The sequence below is a fragment of the Microcaecilia unicolor genome, chromosome 7 (assembly GCF_901765095.1).
Source record: "Microcaecilia unicolor chromosome 7, aMicUni1.1, whole genome shotgun sequence".
Lineage (NCBI taxonomy): Eukaryota > Metazoa > Chordata > Amphibia > Gymnophiona > Siphonopidae > Microcaecilia > Microcaecilia unicolor.
The window spans coordinates 200,035,931-200,063,124 of NC_044037.1; the positions used below are offsets into that span (position 1 = coordinate 200,035,931).

Consider the following 27,194-nt stretch of genomic DNA (forward strand, 5'->3'; position numbering starts at 1 on the left):
GTGTTTCCAGCTCTTCTACCTCCAGGGCTGCAAAACAGTTCTTTAGTTCAACAGAAGATAGATTTGGAAGGTTGATTTTGCAGGATCTGGTGATCCATGTACAGCTATCCTCTTTCAGCACAACATCTTCCCCTTTGCTGGATATCCCTGATACCTTAAGATGTCATCAGAGACATGTCATCAGGATAGGAAAAGCATGTGATATAAAAAGTTCTAAGCACTTGTTGTAATCCACTTAAATAAATGTTAAGGAGAATTGGAGAGGGCAAGGAGCCCTGTGGTACCCAATGAGATATATGCCAGGGATTTGACAGAGATTTGCTCCGTGTGACTTGTAAAGATCAATGTTTTTAAAAACCAGCAAACTACTTCAATACGTTGTCTGAGATACCAAGTTGTATTAATCTCTCAAGCAGGATCTCATTGTTAACCAGATCAAAGGCTGCTGATAAGTCTAACTGCATGATCAAGGTTGGTACACCCTTATCCAAGTTGTTTCTTAAGTTCATCAGCAGTGCTAATAAAACAGTTTCTGTACTGTAATTGGGGCAAAATTCCGATTGCATGGGATCTAATATTCGATATTGAAAAAGATAGTCCTGCAGATTCATTCCCACAATGCCTTGACCATTTTAGCCAGAAAATGGATGTTGGCCAATGGTCTGTAATTAGAACAGGAGCCACACTAGAACCTTTCAAAAATGGTGTTAGCATAATATGATCTAGTTCAGAGTTTCACAAGTCCAGTCCTGGAGTACCTCTTGCCAGTCAGGTTTTCAGGATATCCACAATGAGTATGCATGAACTTGATTTGCATACACTGCTTCCACTGTATGCAAATCTTTTTCATGTATATTCATTGTGGATATCCTGAAAACATGACTGGCAAGGGGTACTCCAGGACCGGACTTGGGAAACACTGACCTAGTTAATTTGGCATATTACCTTCAGACAATAGTTGATTGACTAAATTGGTGAGTTTAGGCAGAAAATGTAGTGAAAGTTTCCTCATAATTTTAGCTGGACATGGGTCTAGCGGACAAGAATCTTTAGCAAATTTAAGAAGTTTCGCTATCAATTCTTCATCTACTGTGGTAAAAGAACACCAGAAACATTCTCTGGGGTTCCAAGGGATTGTTCTAAAGCCATATCTTGTACTACTATATCTGAACTCTTTAGAAGATCTCGTTCCCTGTTCAATCCAGTTAGAATTTTAGAAATGTGCAGAATATCAGGCTCTTTTTTGGGTAAGTGTACAAGTGGCAGCTAAGTGACTGAGCACTATTCTGTAAGGGTGCACGTGGCATAGTATGTAAATGCAAGGGAGCATTCATAAACACTAAACTTACAGTATGCTGGAAGTTACATGCACCCTTGCCGCATTTAGGCACTCACAGTTACGGCAGATCTATGACTGGTATAACTGCAGGTGCATCGATGCTGGGTTATGCTATTATTCTACAAAGGAATCTGGGTGTCCGGATGCTATTATAAAATAGGCCATCACCAAGCAGAATCGAGATACCTAAAAGGAGGTGCCCACATATAGAATTGCCCCCTAAATGCACATTAATTACTCCTTTTCAAAAATAGGCCAGGTCAACCGTCCATGAACTATTATTAGGATGTGGAACGTTATCTGTACATAAAAGTGATAGAAAGACATTACATATGCTTGTGTCTCTGTATTGCCCTAGATAGATGAACTGGAGAAAATGGGAAAGTAATTATATACCAAATATTGCAGATTATTGCATGTTCAGTCAGGCTTTCTATACCTGATCAAAAGGGTTGATGATCATGGCTATGCAGATGTGTACTAGGTCCGTGGTGCTCAGATTTGTCATGGGGGACCACCAGCCGGGCAGGTTTTCAGAATATCTGTAATGACAATGAATGAGAGAGATTTGCATATAATGAAAGTGGTAGGTATGCCAATGTACTTCATGCACACTCATTATGGCTATCCTGAAAACCCAACTGGGTTGTGGCTCCCTCAGAACAAGTTTGAGAACCACTGTACCAGCTGATTGAATGGAATAAAATAGCTGTTATGAACAAGAAATGCAGTAGATGGATTATATGTTAATGTATGTGGTTCTGAATGGACATGTGTGTGCTCTGTCCCTCTACTCTTCTAGATTTTACGGTGTAGAGCTGTTGGCGTATGCTATCCTAAGAAAGGTTTACTGGAGAATGTTGTCTCATTATACTGAATTGCAAAGATGTGTGGGTTTTGGAAAGGATGGGCCTTCTTAATTTGCAGTTTTATTCATAAGAAAATGAGAGGAAGGCAAAGCATGCCAAAGGGCTTGAAATAAGATCTGATTTTCTTTTATCCTATTTACATGTACACATTCTTCCACTATCTTTTGATGCTGTCTTCAACTTCTGTCTTCTTACAACATTTTTGTATATCTAATAGGAATGAAAGATTGCTGTTCTTTCTCCATTTTCTTCATTGATTCTTCTGGAATTGGGCCTTGAAAATGTTTTCTGCATATTTAAATAAGGCACTATTATGACTGATGTATGTGTGGGCAAGCATGTTTGGCTTCTTACCCTTAGTTCAAACTGCTATTATAGTGGGAACATGCTCAGGTTGCTTTTGTCACCCAATAACAGCTCTGCATATTGGGAAAGAGGTAATAAAACCCTTTGATGTTATAATAGAGCTAGTAATATATTAAACGAGTCAGAAGTGGGAGATATGGTCTAAACACCAACCCCAAAATTCTATAAATGGAACTTAAAATTGCATGCACAAATTTAGGCATGCACACAATTTAATAGATTAATAAGCCAATTAACACTGATAATTGGGTGCTAATAATCAGTTATCAGCACTGATTGTCTTTGATTGAAAATCTGCTTGGCTTTGAGAGAATCATGGGTGGATCAGGGGCATTCCTAGAATTTATGTGCACAGTTAAAAGGGGGATATGGGCCTAATTTAGACTTCAAGATTTACACCAGGGTTTACTTGGTGCAAATCCTCACATCTAAAGTGAAGGCTTCCTCTCATTTGTTGCACAGGAATCACTGGTGCGGCTTTGTAAAAGAAGTCGTAAAAGAAACAAATGTTTTCTGTTCCAAATTTGGGTTAATTGAGCCCATACTGAATAAAAGATGCTATCAGTCTTTTTTTTCAGCTCCCCAGATCCTCTACAGGGATTTCACATGTTTAATTCAATTCAGGGGTTCTGAACCCAATCCTTGGGACACACCCAGCCAGTCATGCTTTGGGGATATCCACAATTATATGTATGAGATAGATTTGCATACCATGGAGGCAGTGCATGAAAATGTAACTCATGCATATTCATTGTGGATGTCCTGAAAACCTGACTGGCTAGGTGTGTCCGTAGGATTGGGTCGAGAACCCCCAATGTGTAATCAAATTTGATATGCTTCCATTTGGAAATACTGAGATATATATATATATATATATATATATATATATATATATATAAGTTGAAGTAGCCCCCTCCACTCCCCTGTGAGAAAGTAGAAATCTGGCACACAGCAGAAGGTAACTTTCAGTGGTCTATGATTTCCCAAAATCATTCTGAAATGGAAACATTTTATGGCTTTTCCTAAAAACACTTGATAAGATGACTCAAGTCTCAAAAAATTAGGCAGATTGTTCCATAAAGTTAGAAGCTATGTCTGAGATATGGAAATGTAGCTGAACAGCCAGTGCTCAGTGGAAAGTCAATCCTGTTGAATGAAACTGCAGCATCCAGCTTGCCCTTTTAAATAGCTCACGTTTAGAACTGTGATATCTTGCCAGAGCAATCGAGCTGTAGCTGCTTAGAATTCAAGGCCCACTTCTGGAATTAAGTTCAGAGATTGATTTTTGTTGGTTGGATGGCCATGCTACTTGAGGCAGCCTGAATATTTGTGAGATAAGAACAGCAGGAATATCATTCTTCAGAACAAATTAGATTTCTGTCTTTTTGTTTTGTTTTGTTTTACGTTTCCATCACTCATACGGAAATAGTGTGGCAGATAGAATGGAATCAGAGAGCCAGAAAGTCGCCCCCAAGCTCCACATCATCTACCTAACACTTTTTATTGTTACATTATTATGTGCCAGTGCCTTCCTTGCCAGACATTTTGGAACTGTTTCTCTGCTCAAACAGGGAGAAGATTCAGTTCATCCGGACGGAGGGTGCCTCAGGACTAGTGCGTCTGTCTGGTGATGCAGACCTTGTCATGTTGCTAAGGTGGGTGACGTCATAAAGCATCACTGTGAACCTCTGCTGTGCTTGGCACTGCTCAGTGGGTTCCAATTTATCGACCACTGAAACCCCTTCTGGGTGCCATATGTAGCCAGCAGTTGTGCTGTGGCATGAGCTTCAAATGTTGAAATTAGTTCCTGTATGCTGTATTTCTAGATGTAGAATCAGTCATTGTATTGAGGTTCCATTCACTCCTGTCATGAGGGGTGGGATGAGTTCCAGTTAGGCGAAGGGATAAGCCACTGGAATGAAAAGTATATTCCTCACGTTCAGTTGCCATTCATCAGAGAAATTTACTAGAAGTCTTGCTCTATAACCTGTCCGCCCAGAGCACTTTGATATTTATGTCTCTTTTAAGAAAGAGGGGACTGTATGGAAAGAGAATGGAACCAAACAAACTTAGCAGTGCTTAGATGGCAACTCTAGTAATTGGGAAGCAAAGCTTGTGCCAAGCAGACTTCTATGGTCTGTGCCTTGATCATGGCTGGACTGATTTGGATGGGCTGGAGTGGAGCTTTGATGACAGCTTTAGTAGTTTGAGAACAAGGCCAATGCTAGGCAGACTTCTATGGACACTGAAAATGGCAAGGACAAATCAAGATCAAGTATGCATACAGTGGGGGAAATAAGTATTTGATCCCTTGCTGATTTTGTAAGTTTGCCCACTGACAAAGACATGAGCAGCCCATAATTGAAGGGTAGGTTATTGGTAACAGTGAGAGATAGCACATCACAAATTAAATCCGGAAAATTACATTGTGGAAAGTATATGAATTTATTTGCATTCTGCAGAGGGAAATAAGTATTTGATCCCCCACCAACCAGTAAGAGATCTGGCCCCTACAGACCAGGTAGATGCTCCAAATCAACTCGTTACCTGCATGACAGACAGCTGTCGGCAATGGTCACCTGTATGAAAGACACCTGTCCACAGACTCAGTGAATCAGTCAGACTCTAACCTCTACAAAATGGCCAAGAGCAAGGAGCTGTCTAAGGATGTCAGGGACAAGATCATACACCTGCACAAGGCTGGAATGGGCTACAAAACCATCAGTAAGACGCTGGGCGAGAAGGAGACAACTGTTGGTGCCATAGTAAGAAAATGGAAGAAGTACAAAATGACTGTCAATCGACAAAGATCTGGGGCTCCACGCAAAATCTCACCTCGTGGGGTATCCTTGATCATGAGGAAGGTTAGAAATCAGCCTACAACTACAAGGGGGGAACTTGTCAATGATCTCAAGGCAGCTGGGACCACTGTCACCACGAAAACCATTGTTAACACATTACGACATAACGGATTGCAATCCTGCAGTGCCCGCAAGGTCCCCCTGCTCCGGAAGGCACATGTGACGGCCCGTCTGAAGTTTGCCAGTGAACACCTGGATGATGCCGAGAGTGATTGGGAGAAGGTGCTGTGGTCAGATGAGACAAAAATTGAGCTCTTTGGCATGAACTCAACTCGCCGTGTTTGGAGGAAGAGAAATGCTGCCTATGACCCAAAGAACACCGTCCCCACTGTCAAGCATGGAGGTGGAAATGTTATGTTTGGGGGTGTTTCTCTGCTAAGGGCACAGGACTACTTCACCGCATCAATGGAGAATGGATGGGCCATGTACCGTACAATTCTGAGTGACAACCTCCTTCCCTCCGCCAGGGCCTTAAAAATGGGTCGTGGCTGGGTCTTCCAGCACGACAATGACCCAAAACATACAGCCAAGGCAACAAAGGAGTGGCTCAGGAAGAAGCACATTAGGGTCATGGAGTGGCCTAGCCAGTCACCAGACCTTAATCCCATTGAAAACTTATGGAGGGAGCTGAAGCTGCGAGTTGCCAAGCGACAGCCCAGAACTCTTAATGATTTAGAGATGATCTGCAAAGAGGAGTGGACCAAAATTCCTCCTGACATGTGTGCAAACCTCATCATCAACTACAGAAGACGTCTGACCGCTGTGCTTGCCAACAAGGGTTTTGCCACCAAGTATTAGGTCTTGTTTGCCAGAGGGATTAAATACTTATTTCCCTCTGCAGAATGCAAATAAATTCATATACTTTCCACAATGTGATTTTCCGGATTTAATTTGTGATGTGCTATCTCTCACTGTTACCAATAACCTACCCTTCAATTATGGGCTGCTCATGTCTTTGTCAGTGGGCAAACTTACAAAATCAGCAAGGGATCAAATACTTATTTCCCCCACTGTACGTAGTATCACATCATACCTTATGCTAAGAGATTATCTTATTGGGTAGACTGGATGGCCTGTACTGGTCTTTCTCCGAGGACAAGCAGGCTGCTTGTTCTCACGACTGGGTGACGTCCGCGGCAGCCCCCACCAACCGGAAATAAGCTTCGCGGGACGGTCGGCACGCAGGGCACGCCCACCGCGCATGCGCGGCCGTCTTCCCGCCCGTGCGCGACCGCTCCCGCCAGTTACTTTTTTTCCGCGACTGAGAGAGTTGTGTTTTCCCCTCTCTCTCGTTTCAGCCGCCGGATTTTTTCGACCGCGTTTACGCGGATCGTCGCTTTTGGCCTGTTCGGCCTCTTCTTCTTCTTCTTCTTCTTTCTTTTTTAAAAAAAAAAAAAAAAAAAAAAAAAGAATTTTGCGCGTGTGGAGCACGCGCTCCTTCTTTTCCCTCGCTTTCTAGCGGGGACGCCTCGTTGCGGCCTAGTGGCCGCTCGGTTGGTTTCAGTTTTCGTGGTGTGATTTTAGCCACCATTGCCGACTTTGACTTCGCCGACGCGATTTTTCCGTCGATGTCCTCGAAGGTCCCGAGTGGATTTAAAAAGTGTGGTCGCTGCGGCCGGCCGATCTCGCAGACCGACACCCACGCTTGGTGCCTCCAGTGCCTCGGGCCGGAGCACAATCTCAAGTCGTGCGTTTTGTGTCTCGGTCTCCGGAAACGGACTCAGGTTGCGAGGCAAGTTCTGCGGGACCGTCTTTTTGGAACTTGCGCCGGCCCCTCGACGTCGACCTCGACGGCATCGGTATCGAAGACCGGTTCTTCGGTACCGGTATCGATGCCCGAGACATCGGCACCGATGGCAGCGACCCCAGGAGAACAGGTCCCGTCGGCCCGCCGGTCCGCCGGCGAGAGTGGGGTAGAGAGACCGCGTGGGCAGTCGGCCCCGGTCACTCCCTCAACTCGTGAGCCACGGGACCGAACCCTGTCGGACCCGGTACCCCGAGACCGAGGGGGATCGACCTCCTCCTCCTCCATGCCCTCCGGCACCGGTGACGTGCACCGGAAAAAAGACAAGAAGCGCCGTCACCGGGAGCCCTCGGTGCACCCTGAAGAGGAGTCGACGCCGAAGCGTCATCGCAGAGAGGAGAGATCTCCGTCGGTGGTGGAGGTACCGACGCGTCGGGGTTCCGGCACCTCGGTGCCGTCTCCTGGCCCCCAGCAGCTTCCGGCACCGACACCCTTACCGGCCCCACCGCCTTTCCCGGCAGCGGGCCTGGACGAGTGCCTCAGAGCCATCCTTCCGGGGATCCTGGAAGGGCTGATGCGCCAGGCTGTGCCGGCGCCGGGGGTGCTTGCGCCCTCGGCGCCGATGACTGTGGCGCCGGCGAGCTCTAGCCCGGCGCCGGGGCAGTCGACAACCGCCGCCGCTTGCGGTGCCGGTCTCGACAGCCACGCAGGTGGAGTCCCCGTCGACGTCGATGGAGGGAGCTCCGTCCCCGCCGGCGCGGGAGTCCACCGCTCGACGACACCGAGACCTCGGTGCCTCGACGTCGAGCCGGGCCCGGTACCGGACGCAGCTACATGAGCTAATGTCCGATACCGAGGATGAGGACTCGTGGGGGGAAGAGGAGGACCCGAGATATTTCTCCTCAGAGGAGTCTACGGGCCTTCCCTCGGACCCCACGCCGTCACCGGAGAGGAAGCTCTCACCTCCTGAGAGTCTCTCCTTTGCCTCCTTTGTGCGGGATATGTCTATAAGCATTCCCTTTCCCGTGGTCTCTGTGGAAGAGCCGAGGGCCGAGATGCTCGAGGTCCTCGACTATCCATCACCACCTAGAGAGTCCTCCACGGTACCGCTGCACAATGTCCTGAAGGAGACGCTGCTCCGGAACTGGGTGCGACCACTAACTAATCCCACCATTCCCAAGAAAGCAGAGTCCCAGTACAGGATCCACTCTGACCCAGAGCTCATGCGGCCCCAGTTGCCCCATGACTCAGCGGTCGTGGATTCTGCTCTCAAGAGGGCACGGAGTTCGAGGGATACCGCCTCGGCGCCCCCGGGGCGGGAGTCTCGCACTCTGGACTCATTTGGGAGGAAGGCCTACCAATCCTCCATGCTCGTGACCCGCATCCAATCTTACCTGCTCTATATGAGCATCCACATGCGGACCAATGTGCAACAGCTGGCGGACCTGGTCGATAAGCTCCCCGCCGGAGCAGTCCAGGCCTTATCAGGAGGTGGTCAGGCAGCTGAAGGCGTGCAGAAAGTTCCTGTCCAGGGGGATTTTTGACACCTGTGACGTGGCATCTCGTGCTGCGGCCCAAGGTATAGTGATGCGCAGGCTCTCATGGCTGCGTGCCTCTGACCTGGACAACCGCACCCAGCAGAGACTGGCTGACGTCCCTTGCCGGGGGGATAACATTTTCGGTGAGAAGGTCGAGCAGATGGTGGACCAACTGCATCAGCGGGAAACCGCTCTCGACAAGCTCTCCCACCGGGCGCCTTCAGCACCCGCCCCCACGGGTGGGCGTTTTTCCCGGGCACGGCAGGCTGCACCCTATTCTTTTGCAAAGCGTAGGTACAACCAGCCGGCCCGAAGGCCTCGCCAGGCACAGGGACAGCCCCAGCGCGCTCGTTCTCGTCAACAGCGTGCGCCTAAGCAGCCCCCTGCGCCTCCACAGCAAAAGCCGGGGACGGGCTTTTGACTGGATCCACGGGAACATAGCCGCCCTACAAGTGTCCGTACCGGACGATCTGCCGGTCGGAGGGAGGTTAAAATTTTTTCACCAAAGGTGGCCTCTCATAACCTCCGACCAGTGGGTTCTCCAAATAGTGCGGTGCGGATACGCCCTGAATTTGGCCTCCCTGCCTCCAAATTGTCCTCCGGGAGCTCAGTCTTTCAGCTCCCTTCACAAGCAGGTACTTGCAGAGGAACTCTCCGCCCTTCTCAGCGCCAATGCGGTCGAGCCCGTACCACCCGGGCAGGAAGGGCAGGGATTCTATTCCAGGTACTTCCTTGTGGAAAAGAAAACAGGGGGGATGCGCCCCATCCTAGACCTGAGAGGCCTGAACAAATTCCTGGTCAAAGAAAAGTTCAGGATGCTTTCCTTGGGCACCCTTCTGCCAATGATTCAGAAAAACGATTGGCTATGTTCCCTGGATTTAAAGGACGCATACACTCACATCCCGATACTGCCAGCTCACAGACAGTATCTCAGATTCCGCCTGGGCGCACGGCACTTTCAGTATTGTGTGCTGCCCTTTGGGCTCGCCTCTGCCCCACGAGTGTTTACAAAGTGCCTCGTGGTGGTGGCGGCGTATCTACGCAAGCTGGGAGTGCACGTGTTCCCATATCTCGACGATTGGCTGGTCAAGAGCACCTCGGAGGCAGGAGCCCTCCGGTCCATGCAGTGCACTATTCAACTTCTGGAGCTGCTGGGGTTTGTGATCAATTACCCAAAGTCCCATCTCCAGCCTACTCAGTCTCTGGAATTCATAGGAGCGCTGCTGAATACCCAGACGGCTCAGGCCTACCTTCCCGAAGCGAGGGCTACCAATCTCTTGGCCCTGGCTTCGCAGACCAGAGCGTCTCAGCAGATCACAGCTCGGCAGATGTTGAGACTTCTGGGTCATATGGCCTCCACAGTTCATGTGACTCCCATGGCTCGTCTTCACATGAGATCTGCTCAATGGACCCTAGCTTCCCAGTGGTTTCAAGCCACCGGGAATCTAGAAGATGTCATCCGCCTCTCCACCAGTTGCCGCACTTCACTGCTCTGGTGGACCATCCGGACCAATTTGACCCTGGGACGTCCATTCCAAATTCCGCAGCCCACGAAAGTGCTGACGACGGATGCATCTCGCCTGGGGTGGGGAGCCCATGTCGATGGGCTCCACACTCAGGGTCTGTGGTCCCTCCAGGAAAAGGATCTGCAGATCAACCTCCTGGAGCTCCGAGCGATCTGGAACGCACTGAAGGCTTTCAGAGATCGGCTGTCCTGTCAAATTATCCAAATTCGGACAGACAATCAGGTTGCAATGTATTACGTCAACAAGCAGGGGGGCACCGGATCTCGCCCCCTGTGCCAGGAGGCCGTCAGGATGTGGCGTTGGGCGTGTCGGTTCGGCATGCTCCTCCAAGCCACGTACCTGGCAGGCGTAAACAACAGTCTGGCCGACAGACTGAGCAGAGTCATGCAACCGCACGAGTGGTCGCTCCATGCCAGAGTGGTACGCAAGATCTTCCGAGCGTGGGGCACCCCCTCGGTGGACCTTTTCGCCTCTCAGACCAACCACAAGCTGCCTCTGTTCTGTTCCAGACTTCAGGCACACGGCAGGCTAGCGTCGGATGCCTTTCTCCTCCATTGGGGGACCGCCTCCTGTATGCTTATCCTCCCATACCTTTGGTGGGGAAGACCTTACTGAAGCTCAAGCAAGACCGCGGCACCATGATTCTGATCGCGGCCCTTTTGGCCCCGTCAGATCTGGTTCCCTCTTCTTCTGGAGTTGTCCTCCGAAGAACCGTGGAGATTGGAGTGTTTTCCGACTCTCATTTCGCAGAACGACGGAGCGTTGCTGCACCCCAACCTTCAGTCTCTGGCTCTCACGGCCTGGATGTTGAGGGCGTAGACTTCACTGCGTTGGGTCTGTCTGAGGGTGTCTCCCGGGTCTTGCTTGCCTCTAGGAAGGATTCCACTAAAAAGAGTTACTTTTTCAAGTGGAGGAGGTTTGTCGTGTGGTGTGAGAGCATGGCCCTAGAACCTCGTTCTTGCCCTGCACAGAACCTGCTTGAATACCTTCTGCACTTATCAGAGTCTGGCCTCAAGACCAACTCAGTAAGGAATCACCTTAGTGCGATTAGTGCTTACCATTATCGTGTGGAAGGAAAAGCCATCTCTGGAGAGCCTTTAGTCGTTCGATTCATGAGAGGCTTGCTTTTGTCAAAGCCCCCTATCAAGCCTCCTGTTGTGTCATGGAATCTCAACGTCGTCCTCACCCAGCTGATGAAACCTCCTTTTGAGCCACTGAATACCTGCCATCTGAAGTACTTGACCTGGAAGGTCATTTTCTTGGTGGCAGTTACTTCAGCTCGTAGGGTCAGTGAGCTTCAAGCCCTAGTAGCTCATGCTCCATATACCAAATTTCATCACAACAGAGTAGTGCTCCGCACCCACCCAAAGTTCCTGCCGAAGGTGGTGTCGGAGTTCCATCTTAACCAGTCAATTGTCTTGCCAACATTCTTCCCCAGGCCGCATACCCGCCCTGCTGAACGTCAGTTGCACACATTGGACTGCAAGAGAGCATTGGCCTTCTACTTGGAGCGGACACAGCCCAACAGACAGTCCGCCCAATTGTTTGTTTCTTTCGACCCTAACAGGCTAGGGGTCGCTGTCGGGAAACGCACCATCTCCAATTGGCTAGCAGATTGCATTTCCTTCACTTACGCCCAGGCTGGGCTGACTCTTGAGGGTCATGTCACGGCTCATAGTGTCAGAGCCATGGCAGCGTCAGTGGCCCACTTGAAGTCAGCCACTATTGAAGAGATCTGCAAGGCTGCGACGTGGTCATCTGTCCACACATTCACATCTCATTACTGCCTCCAGCAGGATACCCGACGCGACAGTCGGTTCGGGCAGTCGGTGCTGCAGAATCTGTTTGGGGTGTAAATCCAACTCCACCCTCCAGGACCCGAATTTATTCTGGTCAGGCTGCACTCTCAGTTAGTTGTTCTTCGTAGGTCAATTTCTGTTGTTCCCTCGCCGTTGCGAGGTTCAATTGACCTGGGTTCTTGTTTTGAGTGAGCCTGAGAGCTAGGGATACCCCAGTCGTGAGAACAAGCAGCCTGCTTGTCCTCGGAGAAAGGGTATGATACATACCTGTAGCAGTTGTTCTCCGAGGACAGCAGGCTGATTGTTCTCACCTACCCTCCCTCCTCCCCTTTGGAGTTGTGTGTTTCATATTTTTTGCTAGTCATTCAACTGGCGGGAGCGGTCGCGCACGGGCGGGAAGACGGCCGCGCATGCGCGGTGGGCGTGCCCTGCGTGCCGACCGTCCCGCGAAGCTTATTTCCGGTTGGTGGGGGCTGCCGCGGACGTCACCCAGTCGTGAGAACAATCAGCCTGCTGTCCTCGGAGAACAACTGCTACAGGTATGTATCATACCCTTTATCTGCTGTCATCTACTTTGCTACTATGGAGCTCATTTTCAAAAGAGAAAAAGTCCAAAAAGTGGCATAAATCTGCATTTGGACATTTTGTTTCTCACAAAAATGTCCAAATCGGTATCAAAACCAATTTTTAGATGTTTTTCTATGAGGTCTATCAGACGTCCATCAGAAGGGGTGTGTCAGGGGTGGGATCTGGGCATTACTAACACTTGGACGTTTTTCAGCCATAATGGAACAAAACAAAACCATCCAGGTCTAAAACTAAGATGTTTTGAGCTAGACCTGTTTTTATAACGAATAAGGCACAAAAAGGTGCCCTAAATGACCAGATGACCACTGGGGGGAATCAGGGATGACCTCCCCTTACTCCCCCAGTGGTCACTAACCCCCTCTCACCCCTACAAAATATGATTAAAAACATTATTTGCCAGCCTCAGATGTTATACTCAGGTCCATTAGAATAGCATACAGGTCCCTGGAGTAGTCTAGTGGTGGACCCAGGCTCCTACCTCCCTCTACCTGTTACTCTTGTAGAGGAAACTGTGAGTCCTCAAAAAAACTCAGCAGAAACCAACTGTATCCACATATAGGTGCCCCCTTCACCTGTAAGGGCTATGGTAGTGGTGTACAGTTGGGGGTAGTGGGGTTTGGGGGGCTCAGCAGACAGGTGAGATTTGTACCTGGGAGCATTTTATGAAGTCCACTGCAGTGCCCCCTAGGGTGCCTTATTGCTTTCCTAGGATGTCTGGGGACCAGTCTACTAAAATTTCTGGCTCCTCCTACATTCTAATGGCTCGATTTTGTGCCTTTTGCATTTGGACATTTTTTTTCCCGAAAATGGACCACAAAACAAAATGTCCATAACACAAAACCTTCAAGATTTAGGCAGTTTTGCCCATTTCATGCTGTTCTCCTTGTAATTTTTTGCACATAAACTCTAATCTGCAAAATTCTTCACACTTTATTAAATTGGCCTCATAGACTGGAAGTCCTCTGGGAAGGAACGTAACTACTGCATCTGAATATAATCATTTTCAGTTTGGGCCTGGGAAGTCAATCAATCAGATCCACATTCTCTTTGAAATACTGTTAAAAAGAAATATAACAATTGCCATTGCCTAATTACGGAGCCCATTTAGCAAAATTGTGCTTTAATGCACAGTTTACTGCTTTCCTCAAGAATGTTGGGATTTACTGAAGGGCATTCAGTCATGCCGTGGCCAGGAACACACATATATTATGAGCAGTGTAACAAGATGTGGATGCCTGGGAGCATCAGCAGGTGCATTCGCATGTTATTGTTCTAGGGGAAAAGCTAACCAGCCCTTGATGGCAATGGCGTTTCTAGACAGAAATATTAGGGGTGGCAACAGGAGAGGGAAAGGTAGGTATGTGGACAATGCAAAGCGACATTTCCATATATCATACCCCTTTTTCCCTTCACTTTTAAATTAGTAATAAGACACCATGGCCTTATATGTATAAAGAAACCCTCTCCTTCCCATCCAGTTTCAGCTACCTGGTAAAGCCGCCATTATAATTGATAGCATCATTCAACAAATTCTTCTTTATTTATTTTATTTTATTTTGTTTGGCACACTTGATATACCACTAATTTGATCTCTATACAGATAACTAAATGGTTTACACAATAAAAAGAATTCAGGCCAGAGCTGATGCTGGGAACACAAGGGTAGGGAATGGGCAGAGGGAGTTGGAACAGGAGAAAAGCAGAGGAAGTAAGGGAAGGAGGAGTGGGAGAGAGGGTAGGAAAAAGACCAGAGTAGAAACAGAATGCCCGGTTAACATTTGAAGGACTCTGAAAAAAAGAGAACATTTCAAGAGCGCCTTAAACGACTGGAGATGCATTGGGGATCTAAGAGCAGAGTGGAGCGAGTTGCAGTGCTTAGGCCCTAAATAATTAAAGGCAATTCCCGACAAAGTGAAAGGTGTAATGCTGAAGGTGAGGGACTACAAAGGAGATTGTCTGTGGAAGAGCAGAGAGTGCAGTTAGGACAGTACGGGATGAGCAATTTATTCAGATAGGCTGGTCAGAGGGGGAATGGCCTTTGAAAGTTAAAAGGAGTATTTTAAAGTGGATACAGGCAGAGTTGGGGAGCCAATACTCAAGATGCAGGAGAGGAGTGATATGGCCGAAACAGTGTGTACAGTAAATGAGCTTGAGAGCGGTTGATTGAATGAGCTGGAGGCGTTTGATACAACTAAGGGGAAGACCAGCATATAGAGAATTAGAGTAATCAATGTGAAAAATAACCATAGCTAGCACAAGTGAAAAATAGAATGAGATGATAGAAATGGGCGAACAGAGTGGAACGGTGACATGAACAACAGAGTCAATTTGGTACTTAAAGGTGAGCTTAGAGTCAAAGATAACACCAAGGATTCTTACAGAGTCCTTGAAAGAGAGTGGCTGAGCATCAAAAGGGGTGCAGGAGGTAAAGGGGAATGAGGGCTAGAAAATACAATAGCTTTGCACTTAGCTGAATTGAGAAAGAGACCAGTATCCCTAAGCCAAGAAGAAACAGCAGCAAGACAAGAATCCAGAGTGGTGAGAGGTGCAACAGGGTCACTGATGCGGAAAAGAATCTGAATGTCATCAGCATAGCAGAAAGGAAGACAGCCCTGTTCCTGGATAATAGTAAGAAGAGGTGCCAAGCACTATCTTCTCTCCCACAAACAGCGTGGGAGAGAAGATAGATCCCTGAGGCACTCCAGAGTGAACAGGAAGAGCAGAGAAAGAGTGAGAATGATGGACAAGCTGAAAAGAACAGCCAGAAAGGTAGCTGGAAAACAAAGAAATGACCACACCAAAAATACCAATAGAATGAAGATGCCGAAGAAGAAGTGAGTGATCAGCCAAGTCAAATGCTGAGGACAGATCGAGGGAGAAACGGTGATCTAAGACCACATGGATAATGTCATAAAGCGACATTCTTTGTGGGAATGGAGTCTGAATTCTCTACAGAATTGGTCAGAGTGTCAGTATAAAACCTGAAGCTCCAGTTCTGTACCACAAGCTCCATATTCCTCAATAACTCTTACAAGTTGCCATACAAAAATTATTCAAATTGTGCTTATCACCTTGGGAACAGCACACGCTCTTTCTACTTTGTTTAAAGCAGATAGGTTTTTGTTTGTGTGGAGACCACTAATCCTGAGCATTTTTATTTTGTGTGGCCCTTGCCCCAGAGCCTACTTTAAAATAGGCCATACACCAGCCCTGGATTAACCATTAAGCAAAATAAGCACATGCTTAGGGACCAAGGGAAGGGGGGGTACCACAGAATTTTTCCCCTACTTATCATGCCCTTAACTCTTTTGCTGCTGTCTGCCACACCCATTATCCATCATGAATTTCATTATTTTTCTAAACATTGTAAATATATATGACTAGTGAGAAATGCCCGTTTCAGATAAAAATGAAACGGGCGCTAGCAAGGTAATCCCCCCCCCCACCATCCTCCCTCCCGAGTTCCAGACCCCCCCTCCGTCCCTCCCTTCCGATTTCCCCCCCCTCTCCCTCCCTCTGTCCCTCAGTCACCTGGTTGCGAGTTTGTTCGCAGCGCTCTCCCCGCTGCTGTCACTGAATGTGTGGGACTCCCCGGTGTTGTCATTGAATCTGTGGAACTCGTGCGTTGTCGTGCCTTCCCCTCCCCGCCCTCTAAGTCCGCGTTTTGATGCGAGGGCGGACGTACAGTGACTGCAGGCCCACCCCGCCCTCTACGTCATCGTGTTTTGACGCGAGGGCGGAGCTACACTGACTGCAGGCCAAACCAGATATCTCTGGCGCCTCAAGTTTCCGGCTTGAGGCTTCATTGGAACGTTGGAGGTGCCTTTTATATATATAGATGTTTTGCTTCATACAAAAATGATATTTCTCTGCACATACTGAGTCTTAATGTCTTGTCAGTTAAGTAGAGCCAAGGTGCATCATTGTTGGACTGTGCTTAGGGCATCAGTTGGCCCTGCCAGACACTGTGAAATAACACAAAACCCTGCAAATATATACTCAAAACCTATGTAGGAAACTTATTAAACCATAAAGCTCTAATCCACCTATGAAGAGACAGTGCTATGAGTATTACACTGGGCCCTAGCACACCAGTATACCTGCTACCGGAGAACTGGAACAAGCTGGACTGTTACAAATCACTTCATATAAGAACATGAGAACATAAGAATTACCATGCCGGGTCAGACCAATGGTCCATCTAGCCCAGTATTCTGTTTCCAACTGTGGCCAAGCCAGGTCACAAGTATCTGGCAGAAACCCAAATCGTGGCAACACTCAATGTACAAATTCAAGGGCAAGCAGTTGCTTCCCTATGTTTGTCTCAATAGCAGACTATGGACCTTTCCTCCAGGAACTTGTCCAAACCTTTTTTAAACCCAGATACACTAACCACTGTTACCACATCCTCCGTCAAAGAGTTCCAGTTGAGTGAAAAAATATTTCCTCCTATTTGTTTTAAAAGTATTTCCATGTAACTTCCTTGAGTATCCCCTAGTCTTTTGTACTTTTGCAACGAGTAAAAAATTGATTTACTTCTACTCGTTCTACACCACTCAGTTTTTTGTAGACCTAAATCATATGTCCCCTCATCTGTCTCTTTTCAAAGCTGAAGAGCCTTAACCTCTTTAGCCTTTCCTCGTACGAGAGGAGTTCCATCCCCTTTATCATTTTGGTCACTGTTCTTTGAACCTTTTCTAAGGTGACCTGAATTGAACACAGTACTCAAGGTGCAGTTGAACCTTGAAGTGATACAGAGGCATTATAGTATTTTCGGTCTTATTCACCATTCCTTTCCTAATAGTTCCTAGCGTTCTGTTTGGTTTTTTGGCCACCGCCGCACACTGAGCAGAAGATTTCAGCGCAGTGGCGTAGCTAGGGTAGTTGACACCCGGGGCCGGTCATTTTTTAACACCCCCCCCCCCCCCCCCAAATCCAGTACTAGGCATACCGAGAATACAAAACACTCAGGACCTATAGAGCAATTCTACCATACCATAAGCAGTCATTTCTACGAGTCACACAAGGAAAAGGAAAGCATCTTAAACACTACAGTGAGCACTAGAACATCAATTCACCTATTGTAAAACGAAACCAGACAGAATAGTACAGATCGATCCTGCACAGTCAATGCCAATTGAAAGCCATGTCTTTTTCACAAACACAGATACACCCTAATCCACTATAGAATAAGTAATAATAAACTTTCTATTTAGACAAAAATTAAACTGAACCCCCCAATGCCAGACTCTGCATACAATGCAACACCACAGAAACAGAAAATGTCCCCTGGTGTACTGTGCAAAATATAAAGACAGCAGATGTAAATTTGAAAAAACTAACAAGTACCAATCACCACTTTACAAATTAACAAATAGAAATAAAACAAATACAGAAAATAAAATAATACCATTTTATTGGACTAATACATTTAGCTTCCAGAGGCCAAAATCTCCTTCCTCAGGTCAATACAGTATAGTGCTGTTACAGTATGCTATCCTGACCTGAGGAAGGGGGTTTTGTTCTCTGAAAGTTAAGTCAAAATGTATTAAAATTAGTCCAATAAAAAAATTACCTTATTTACATGTTCTATTTATTAAACACAGTTACAATACTATATCCTAAAGCAAAATAATAAAAATATATATTTACAGTTTGTTGTCTCTGGTTTCTGCTTTCCTCATCTTCTTTTCACTGTCTTCCTTCCATCCAGCATCTGTCTTCGCTCTCTCTCTCTCTCTGCCATCCAGTGTCTGCCCTCTCTAATGTCCCTTCCATCCACTGTCTGCCCTCTCTCTCTGCCCCTTCCATCCACATCTGCCCTTTTCATCCACCATCTGCCCAAGTCTGCCATCTCTCTCCTCCTTCCATCAACATCTGCCCTCTCTCTCTCTTCCTTCCATCTACATCTGCCCTCTATCTCTGCCCCTTCCATCCACCATTTGCCCAGTCTGCCCTCTTTCTCTCTCCCCCTTCCACCCACCATCTGCCCTTTCTCTCTGCCCCTTCAATCCGTCTGCCCTCCCTCTCCCATCCATCCAGGGTCTGCCCTCCCTTACACTCCCCCCTTCCATCCAGGGTCTGTCCCCTCTCTCTCTGCCCCCTCTTTTCAGCCCCCAGTTCCAGCCCCCTTATTCCACCTGCCCCTAGTTCCAGCCCCAGCCCACATCTCCCACCTGCCCCCCTTTTCAGCCCCACTATCCCACCAGTCCCAGCCCTTTTCTCCCATCAATCCCAAGCTTCAGCCCCCAGCCACTTCTCCCTGTCCCCTTTTCAGCCCCTAGTTTCAACCCCAGCCCTTTTCTCTCACCAGTCCCGAGCTTCACCCCCAGCTAGTTCTCCCTGTCCCCTTTAAAGCCCCTAGTCCCCACAGTTTCAGCCCCTGCCCCTTTTCAGCCCCCAATTCCAGTACTAGCCCCCTTAGCCCAACTACCCTCCTTTTCAGCTCCTAATTCCAGCCCTCTTCATCCACCACATGCCTTGCATCCCCCCTTTTCAGCCCCAGACCTGTTCTCCCACCTGCCCCAGGCATGGACCCATTTTCCCTCCTGCCCCCTTGTCAGACCCCAGTTCCAGCTTCAGTCCCCTTCTCCCATCTGAGCACTCCCTCCCCAGTCCCCTTCTCCCCTCTGAGTACCCATCTGAGCTCCCCCACCCTCCCCAATCCCCTTCTCCCCTCTGAGCACCCATCTGAGCTCCCCCACCCCTCCCCAATCCCTTTCTCCCCTCTGAGCTCCCCCCACCCCTCCCCAATCCCTTTCTCCCCTCTGAGCTCCCCCACCCCTTCCCAATCCCCTTTGAGCACCCATCTGAGCTCCCCCACCCCTCCCCAATCCCCTTCTCCCCTCTGAGCTCCCCACCCCTCCCAATCCCCTTTGAGTACCCATCTGAGCTCCCCAATCCCCTTCTCCCCTCTGAGCTCCCCAACCCCCTCCCCTCTGAGCACCCATCTGAGCTCCCCCACCCCTCCCCAATCCCTTTCTCCCCTCTGAGCTCCCCCACCCCTCCCCAATCCCTTTCTCCCCTCTGAGCTCCCCCACCCCTTCCTAATCCCCTTTGAGCACCCATCTGAGCTCCCCCACCCCTCCCCAATCTCTCTGAGCTCCCCACCCCTCCCCAATCCCCTTTGAGCACCCATCTGAGCTCCCCAATCCCCTTCTCCCCTCTGAGCTCCCCACCCCTCCCCAATCCCCTTTGAGCACCCATCTGAGCTCCCCAATCCCCTTGTCCCCTCTGAGCTCCCCCACCCCTCCCCAATCCCCTTTGATCACCCCCACCCCTCCCCAAACCCCTTCTCCCCTCTGAGCTCCCCCACCCCACCCCAATCCCCTTTGAGCATCCCCCACCCCTCCCCAATCTGAGTCCCCCCTCCCACCCGACACGACACGACCTGACACACCTACCAGGCACCTCCGTTCGCCTGCTCCCACCCTGTCCTCTCTTAAAAAAAAAAATTGAAGCGCCGGAGTGGCAGGCAGCGCCTCCCGTCTGCCCTGCTACTAAAAATCTCTTCAACGTCGTCGTCGGGCCTTCCCACATTCAGTCCCGCCCGCCCTCGCGGTAATAGGAAGTTACTTTAGAGGTGGGCGGGACTGAATGAGGGAAGGCCCGACGACGACGTTGAAGAGATTTTTAGAAGCAGGGCAGATGGGAGGCGCTGCCTGCCACTCCGGCGCTTCAATTTTTTTTTTAAAGAGAGGACAGGATGGGAGCAGCGGGAGCGGAGCACCCCCCACCCGCTGACACCCGGGGCGGACCGCCCCCACCGCCCCGCCCTTGCTACGCCACTGTTTCAGCGTATTATCTACAACGACACCTAGATCTTTTTCTTGAGTGCTGACCCCCAAGGTGGACCCTAGCATCAGGTAACTATGATTCAGATTATTCTCCAGTGTGCATCACCTTGCATTTGTCCACATTAAATTTCATCTGCCATTTGGATGCTCAGTCTTCCAGTTTCCTAAGGTCTTCCTGCAATATTTCACAGCCCTTACATGTTTAACAAACTTGACTAGTTCTGTGTCATCTGCAAATGTAATCACCTCACTCGTTCTTCCGATTTCCATATCATTTATAAATATGTTAAATAGCGCCAGGCCCAATATTGATCCCTGCAGCACACCACTGTTCATCCGCCTCCATTTAGAGAAATGACCATTTAACCCTACCATCTGTTTTCTGTCGAATAACCAATTCCTATGCCACACCAGAACCATCTGTTTTCTGTCGAATAACCAATTCCTAAGCCACACCAGAACCTTGCCTCCTATTCCATGACTGTTTCATTTTCTTTGGAGTCTCTCATGAGGAACTTTATAAAAGCTTTCTGAAAATCTAGATACACTACATCAACCGGCTCACCTTTATCCGCGTGTTTATTCATGCCTTCAAAGAAATGAAGCAAATTGGTGAGGCAAGACTTCCCTTGGCTGAACCCCTGCTGTCTATGTCCCATTAAACCATGTTTGTCTATGTGTTCTGTAATTTTATTCTTTATAATTGTTTCCACTATTTTTCTTTTCACCTACATCAGGCTTACTGGTCTGTAATTTCCCGGATCACCCCTGGAACCGTTAAAAAAAATCGGCGTCACATTGATCAACCTCCAATCTTCAGGTACTATGGATGATTTTAAAGACAGGTTACATATTATTAACAGCAGATCAGAAATTTTAAGCTTGAGTTCTTTGAGTACCCTTGGATATATGCCATCTGGTCCAGGTGATTTACTACTCTTCAATTTTCAATTTGGCTCAGTACATCTTCCAGGTTCACTGAGATTTCTTTCAGTTCTTCCACATCATCACCCTTGAATTGGGAGTACTTCTGAAAATGCTACCCTGGAGATTTTGGATTTCTATTTTCTACCTAAGAGCCTCCTTCCCATATTTTCCTATGTCATTGGTACCCGCATTTACCAAGACAGCTGGCTTCTCCCAGCACTATCTAAGATCCTATCTAGGTGATGTGTGAGGTCCGCCACCTTCGCACCAGGCAGGCAACTGACCAGGTGATCCTCATGTCCACCAGCCACCCAACTGTCTACATGCCTAATGATCAAATCACCAACTACAACAGCTGTCCTAACCCTACAGACTAGCAGCAGAATCCTCCATCCCAGTCAAATATGTAGAACATGGACAGACCCTTACCTGATACAAAAAGGAGACGACAAAAAATGTGCAGACAAAAACTGAAATGGAGCCCCACCCCCAGAAAGTCAGACTCTATAAGCAGTGTGATACTTGTAAAATAGAAACAGAAATGCATTTTCTCCTATACTTTGCTAAATACAAAAATAGAAAAGATGTATATTTCCCAAAATGGAAACTTTCCTACCCTTAAAAATATTAAAATAATTTATTTTTTTCTCTCTGTGTTGTCTGGGGCACTTTTTTAATAGGGTTGGTCTCAGTCTCTTCAACTTTTTGTGTGGATATTTTCCTAAATTCTTTTCCAGGTTGGTCTTTCTATTTTTTCTCTCTCTTGTCCTTCTTTGTTTCCTTCTTTATATTTGTCTGACACTGACCTTTTTTGTAGTGCCCCCCTTCACCCATAAGGGCTATGGTAGTGGTGTACAGTTGTGAGTAGTGGGTTTTGGGGGGGTTTGAGGGGCTCAGCAGACAAGGTAAGGGAGCTGTGTTCCTGGGAGCATTTTATGAAGTCCACTGCAGTGCCCCCTAGGGTGCCCGGTTGGTGTTCTGGCATGTCAGAGGGACCAGTGCAGTACAAATGCTGGCTCCTCCCACGACCACAGGGCTTGCATTTGGTCATTTCTGAGATGGGCGTCCTTGGTTTCCATTATAGCCAAAAATCAGAAACAACCATCTCTAAGGACAACCAAAATTTCAAGATTTGGGCGTCCCTGACCGTATTATCGAAACAAAAGATGGGCGTCCACCTTGTTTCGATAATACGGGTTTCCCCACCCCTCCATCAGGACGTTTTGCAAGGACATCCTCAACAAAATTTGGGCGTCCCTTTCGATTATGCCCCTCATGGTAAAACCTTTTTTAGGTATATTAGAAGCAAGAAGCCAGTAAAAGAATTAGTTGGACTGCTAGATGACCGAGGGGTAAAAGGAGCACTCAGGGAAGACAAGGTCATAGTGGAGAGATTAAATGAATTCTTTGCTTTGGTTTTTACCAAGGAGACGTAGGAGAGATACCAGTGCTAGAAATAGTATTCAGGAGGAGGAACTGATGTCACCAAAGGGAATGGACGCATAGGAGAAGAGCTCCAGGCAGTTCCCTTACAATATAGCTTCTCATTCTGACCCATCGGCTATTTTTGCATGTTGGACCTACTCTGGTGATGGACAAACCACGTACCTTCCTATTGGTATACGTGACTGGGGTAATTTGGTGGATTTATCCAGGTTTGTATATTCTGGGGCAGCAGAGCCGAGTACCACAAGGCCTGATCCCGTGGACAAGATAGTGGCACTGACATCAGCCTCCACTTCACCACAGTTGCAGTCGCCCGAGCTGTTTCCATTGGGGACACCACAGGCTTCATCGCTGACTCACTGTGATGATCCTCTTCAAGAGATCCAAATCTGGCTCTGGGAGATTAAAATGGACGTTAAAGCTGTCAGAGTGGAGCTCCTATCGCTGGGCGCGGAGTTGTGCCAAGATATTTCAGAGCTGGGAGAACCGGGTTGAGGAATATGAGCAGCACCTGGAGGAGCACACGGATGCATTTACAACAGCTGAGGCACAATTACAGGACCACCGGACTTCTAACAAAACCTTGCTGGACAAGATGGAGGATATAGAAAACAGGAGCCGGCACCATAGCTTGCGCTTCCGCAGTGTGCCAGAAACTCCTACCTATAATAACTGTGAGTAGTTGGTGCAAGCTATAGAAGGAGCACTATTCAGGAGAGATGACACCATTATTAAATTGGACAGAGCCCACAGAGCAGATGGTATACATCCAAGAGTACTGATAGAATTGAAAAATTAACTTACAGATCTATTGTTAGTAATAATTTATCTTTGAAATCAAGAATGGTACTGGAAGATTGGAGGGTGGTCAACGTAACACCAATTTATAAAAAGAGTTCCAGAGGTGAGCCAGGAAATTATAGACTGGTTAGCCTGACGTTGGTGCCTGGCAAAATGGTAGAGATTATTATAAAGAACAAAATTACAAAGCATATACATAAGCATGAATTATTGAGATAAAGCCAACATGGATTTAGTGAAGGGAAATCTTGCCTCACCAATCTACTACATTTCTTTGAAGGGATGAATAAAAATGAATAAAGGTGAGCTAGTTGATAGTGTATCTGGATTTTCAAAAGGCATTAGACAAAGTACCTCATGAAAGACTCCTGAGGAAACTAGAAAGTCATGGGATAGGAGGTAATGTCCTATTGTGGATTAAAAACTGGTTAAAAGGTAGAAAACAGAATAGAATTGAATGGTCAATATTCTCAATGGAGAAGGGTAGCTGGGGTTCTCCAGGGTCTGTGCTGGGACTGCTGCTTTTTAAATATTTATGAATGATCTAGAGATAGGAATAACTAGTGAGGTAACTGAATTTGCTGATGACACAAAATTATTCAAGGTTGTTCAATTGCAAGAGAATTGTGAAAAATTGCAAGAGAAAACTATGGACTACCTTTCACATTTTTCCCTACTACACAAATCACAATCAGGTTTCAGATCATGCTATAGCACCGAGACTGACCGAGTGGAGGAGTAGCCTAGTGGTTAGTGCAGTGGACTTTGATCCTGGGGAACTGAGTTTGATTCCCACTGCAGCTTCTTATGACTCTGGGCAAGTCACTTAACCCTCCATTGCCTCTGATACAAAGTAAGTACCAGAATATATGTAAACCGCTTTGAATGTAGTTGCAAAAACCTCAGAAAGGCCGTATATCAAGTCCCATTTCCCTTTCCCTTGCTACCCTAGTATCAAATCTCAGAAAGGAAATTAGCATAGGGTCTAAGATCTTAATAATGCAGTTCGATATGTCTAGTGCATTCGATGTAATAAATCATAATATCCTACTAAACATACTAGACAACTTTGGTATATGTGGCACAGTCCAAAAATGGTTTCAAGGATTCCTGAAATCAAGATCTTATAAAGTGAAAATGTCCTTGGTCACCAGACTGTGGCATCCCTCAGGGTTCTCCATTATCGCCCATTCTGTTTAATGTAATGATGCCACCACTAGGCAATAGTCTGGAAACAGCAGGATTCAAAACATTCATATATGCTGATGATGTTACCATATACATACCCTTCAAAAAGAACATTAAAGACATCTTACAAAAGACAAAACTTGGCTTAAATTTGATGGAAACCTGGGCCACACTATTTGACCAAAACAACTACAACAGTTTCACAATTGACAACACTTCATTCCCCGTTGACAATAATCTGAAAATTCTAGGTATAATTATAGACAAACATTTAACATTTGATACTCAAGTTTCCTCAGTAATCACAAAATCTTTCAGGTCTCTTTGGAAACTGAAAAGGATCAGACCCTATTTCTCATCAGAAACATTCAGACTATTGGTATAATCATTAACATTATCCCAATTCGATTATTGTAATGACATATATGCTGGCTGTAAGGAGTACCTGTTGAAAAAACTCCAAACAGCTCAAAACACTGCAGCCAGGTTCATTTATAAAATGCCTACCCTTTATTAATCAAATTACACTGGCTTCCCATCAAAGCGAGAATCACCTTCAAATTATGTACCTTTATCTTTCAAATACTAAATGGCACTGCTCCAGACTATATGGTACCATTAATAAACTTACCTCAAAGAAATTTGAGACAAGAAACTATCTCAGACTACACCTCCCAAATTGCAAAAAAGTAATCTACAAAACTGTCCAGTGTGCAGACTTCACTTACCTAGGAACCAAATGATAGAACTCCTTACCACCCAAAATAAGAAATATACAGGAATATACTAGATTCCACAAAATCCTCAAATCGTTCCTATTCAAACAAACCCTCACAAAGAACAACCATATCTCAAACAATTAATTATTACCTGAATTTGTTATTACTCTATTTACCATTAACTTTCTCTTTGCTTCATGTACAGTTTCTCATTCATAATAGTTTTTCTAAATGTTAAACATCCATAGCTATCCCGGTATATTTATGATATTGTATTGTAAAATTGGATTCTTACAACAAATTACTTTGTTACGTATCCTATACTGTTTATTGTAAGCCACATTGAACTCAAACTTGTTTGTGATAATGTGGGATATAAATGTCACAAATAAATAAATTTAATGTGAGCAAGTGCAAAGTGATGATAGGGGGAAAGAGGAACCCAAACTATAGCTACATGATGCAAGGTTCTATATTAGGAGTTACTGCCCAAGAAAAGGATCTAGGTGTCATCATTGATGATACATTGAAACTCTTTACTTAGTGTGCAGCAGCAGATAAGAAAGCAAATAGAATGTTAGGAATTATTAGGAAAGGAAAGGAATGGCAAACAAAAATGAGAATTTTATTATGTCTTTGTATCGAATATTGTGTGCAATTCTGGTCACCACATCTCAATAAGGAAAGGTACAGAGAAGGGCGATGAAAATGATAAAGGAGATGGGACGACTTCCTTATGCGGGAAGGCTAAAAAGGTTAGGGCTCGTCAACTTGGAGAAGAGATGGCTGAGGGGAGATATGATAGAGGTCTTTAAAATACTGAGTGGAATGGTACGGGTAGACATGACTCTCTTGTTTACTCTTTCCAAAAATACTAGGACTAGGGGGCACGCAATGAAGCTACTAAGTAGTAAATTTAAAACAAACCAGAAAAAATATTTCTTTACTCAATGTGTAATTAATCTCTGGAATTTGTTGCCAGAGAATGTGGTAAATGCAGTTAGCTTAGCAGGGTTTAAAAATGGTGTGGATAATTTCCTAAAAGAAAAATCCATAAGCCATTGTTAAGATGGATTTGGGAAAATCCATTGTTTATTTCTGGGATAAGCAGCATAAAATCTGTTTTACTGTTCTGGGATCTTGCCAGGTAACCTGGATTGGCCACGGATGGAAACAGAATACTGGGCTTGATGGACCTTCAGTGTATCCCAGTATGGCAACACTTATGTTCTTATATAACTACACCAATGGGAGCGCCTGCATACAAAGTACATAATAGTAGGACACACTTTCCGTGCACATACGTTTTACATCTGTATGTGGTTGCGTAATTTTATTAAAAAACTCTTTTTTTTTAGAGCCAGCTGAGTGGTGGTGCTGCACATGGCTACATACAGGATGTGGTTTCAGTTTCCCAGCCAGACCTCTACTCTCTGGGTAGCCCAGGGCAGAGACAATTTTCACCAATTCTGAGCACACAAAGCTTTCTCTATCACTCATCAGTTATACCTAGAGGTCACACTTTTAGGATACATTAGCAACAGCCACTTAAATTTGTAGGCTATTGACATGCAGAAGTTACACCAATTTTTAGAGCTACCAAGTATTAGTTCACTTTGAAAATTACCCTGACAGAACTACCCATACACAATCACATCTGCCACTTGGTGCAGGTAGTTTTGTGTTA

General features: G+C 46.5%; 1 protein-coding gene across 3 annotated transcripts in view; it reads left to right on the plus strand.

The window, feature by feature from the left end:
• The window catches only part of HECW2 (HECT, C2 and WW domain containing E3 ubiquitin protein ligase 2), a 535,594-nt gene that overhangs the window by 433,754 nt on the left and 74,646 nt on the right, over window positions 1-27,194 (plus strand). For all 3 annotated transcript variants that reach the window (XM_030209455.1, XM_030209456.1, XM_030209457.1), the window contains one exon: window positions 4,146-4,229. In XM_030209455.1, the coding sequence (XP_030065315.1) occupies window positions 4,146-4,229 (84 nt within the window). The remainder of the gene's footprint in view (window positions 1-4,145; window positions 4,230-27,194) is intronic.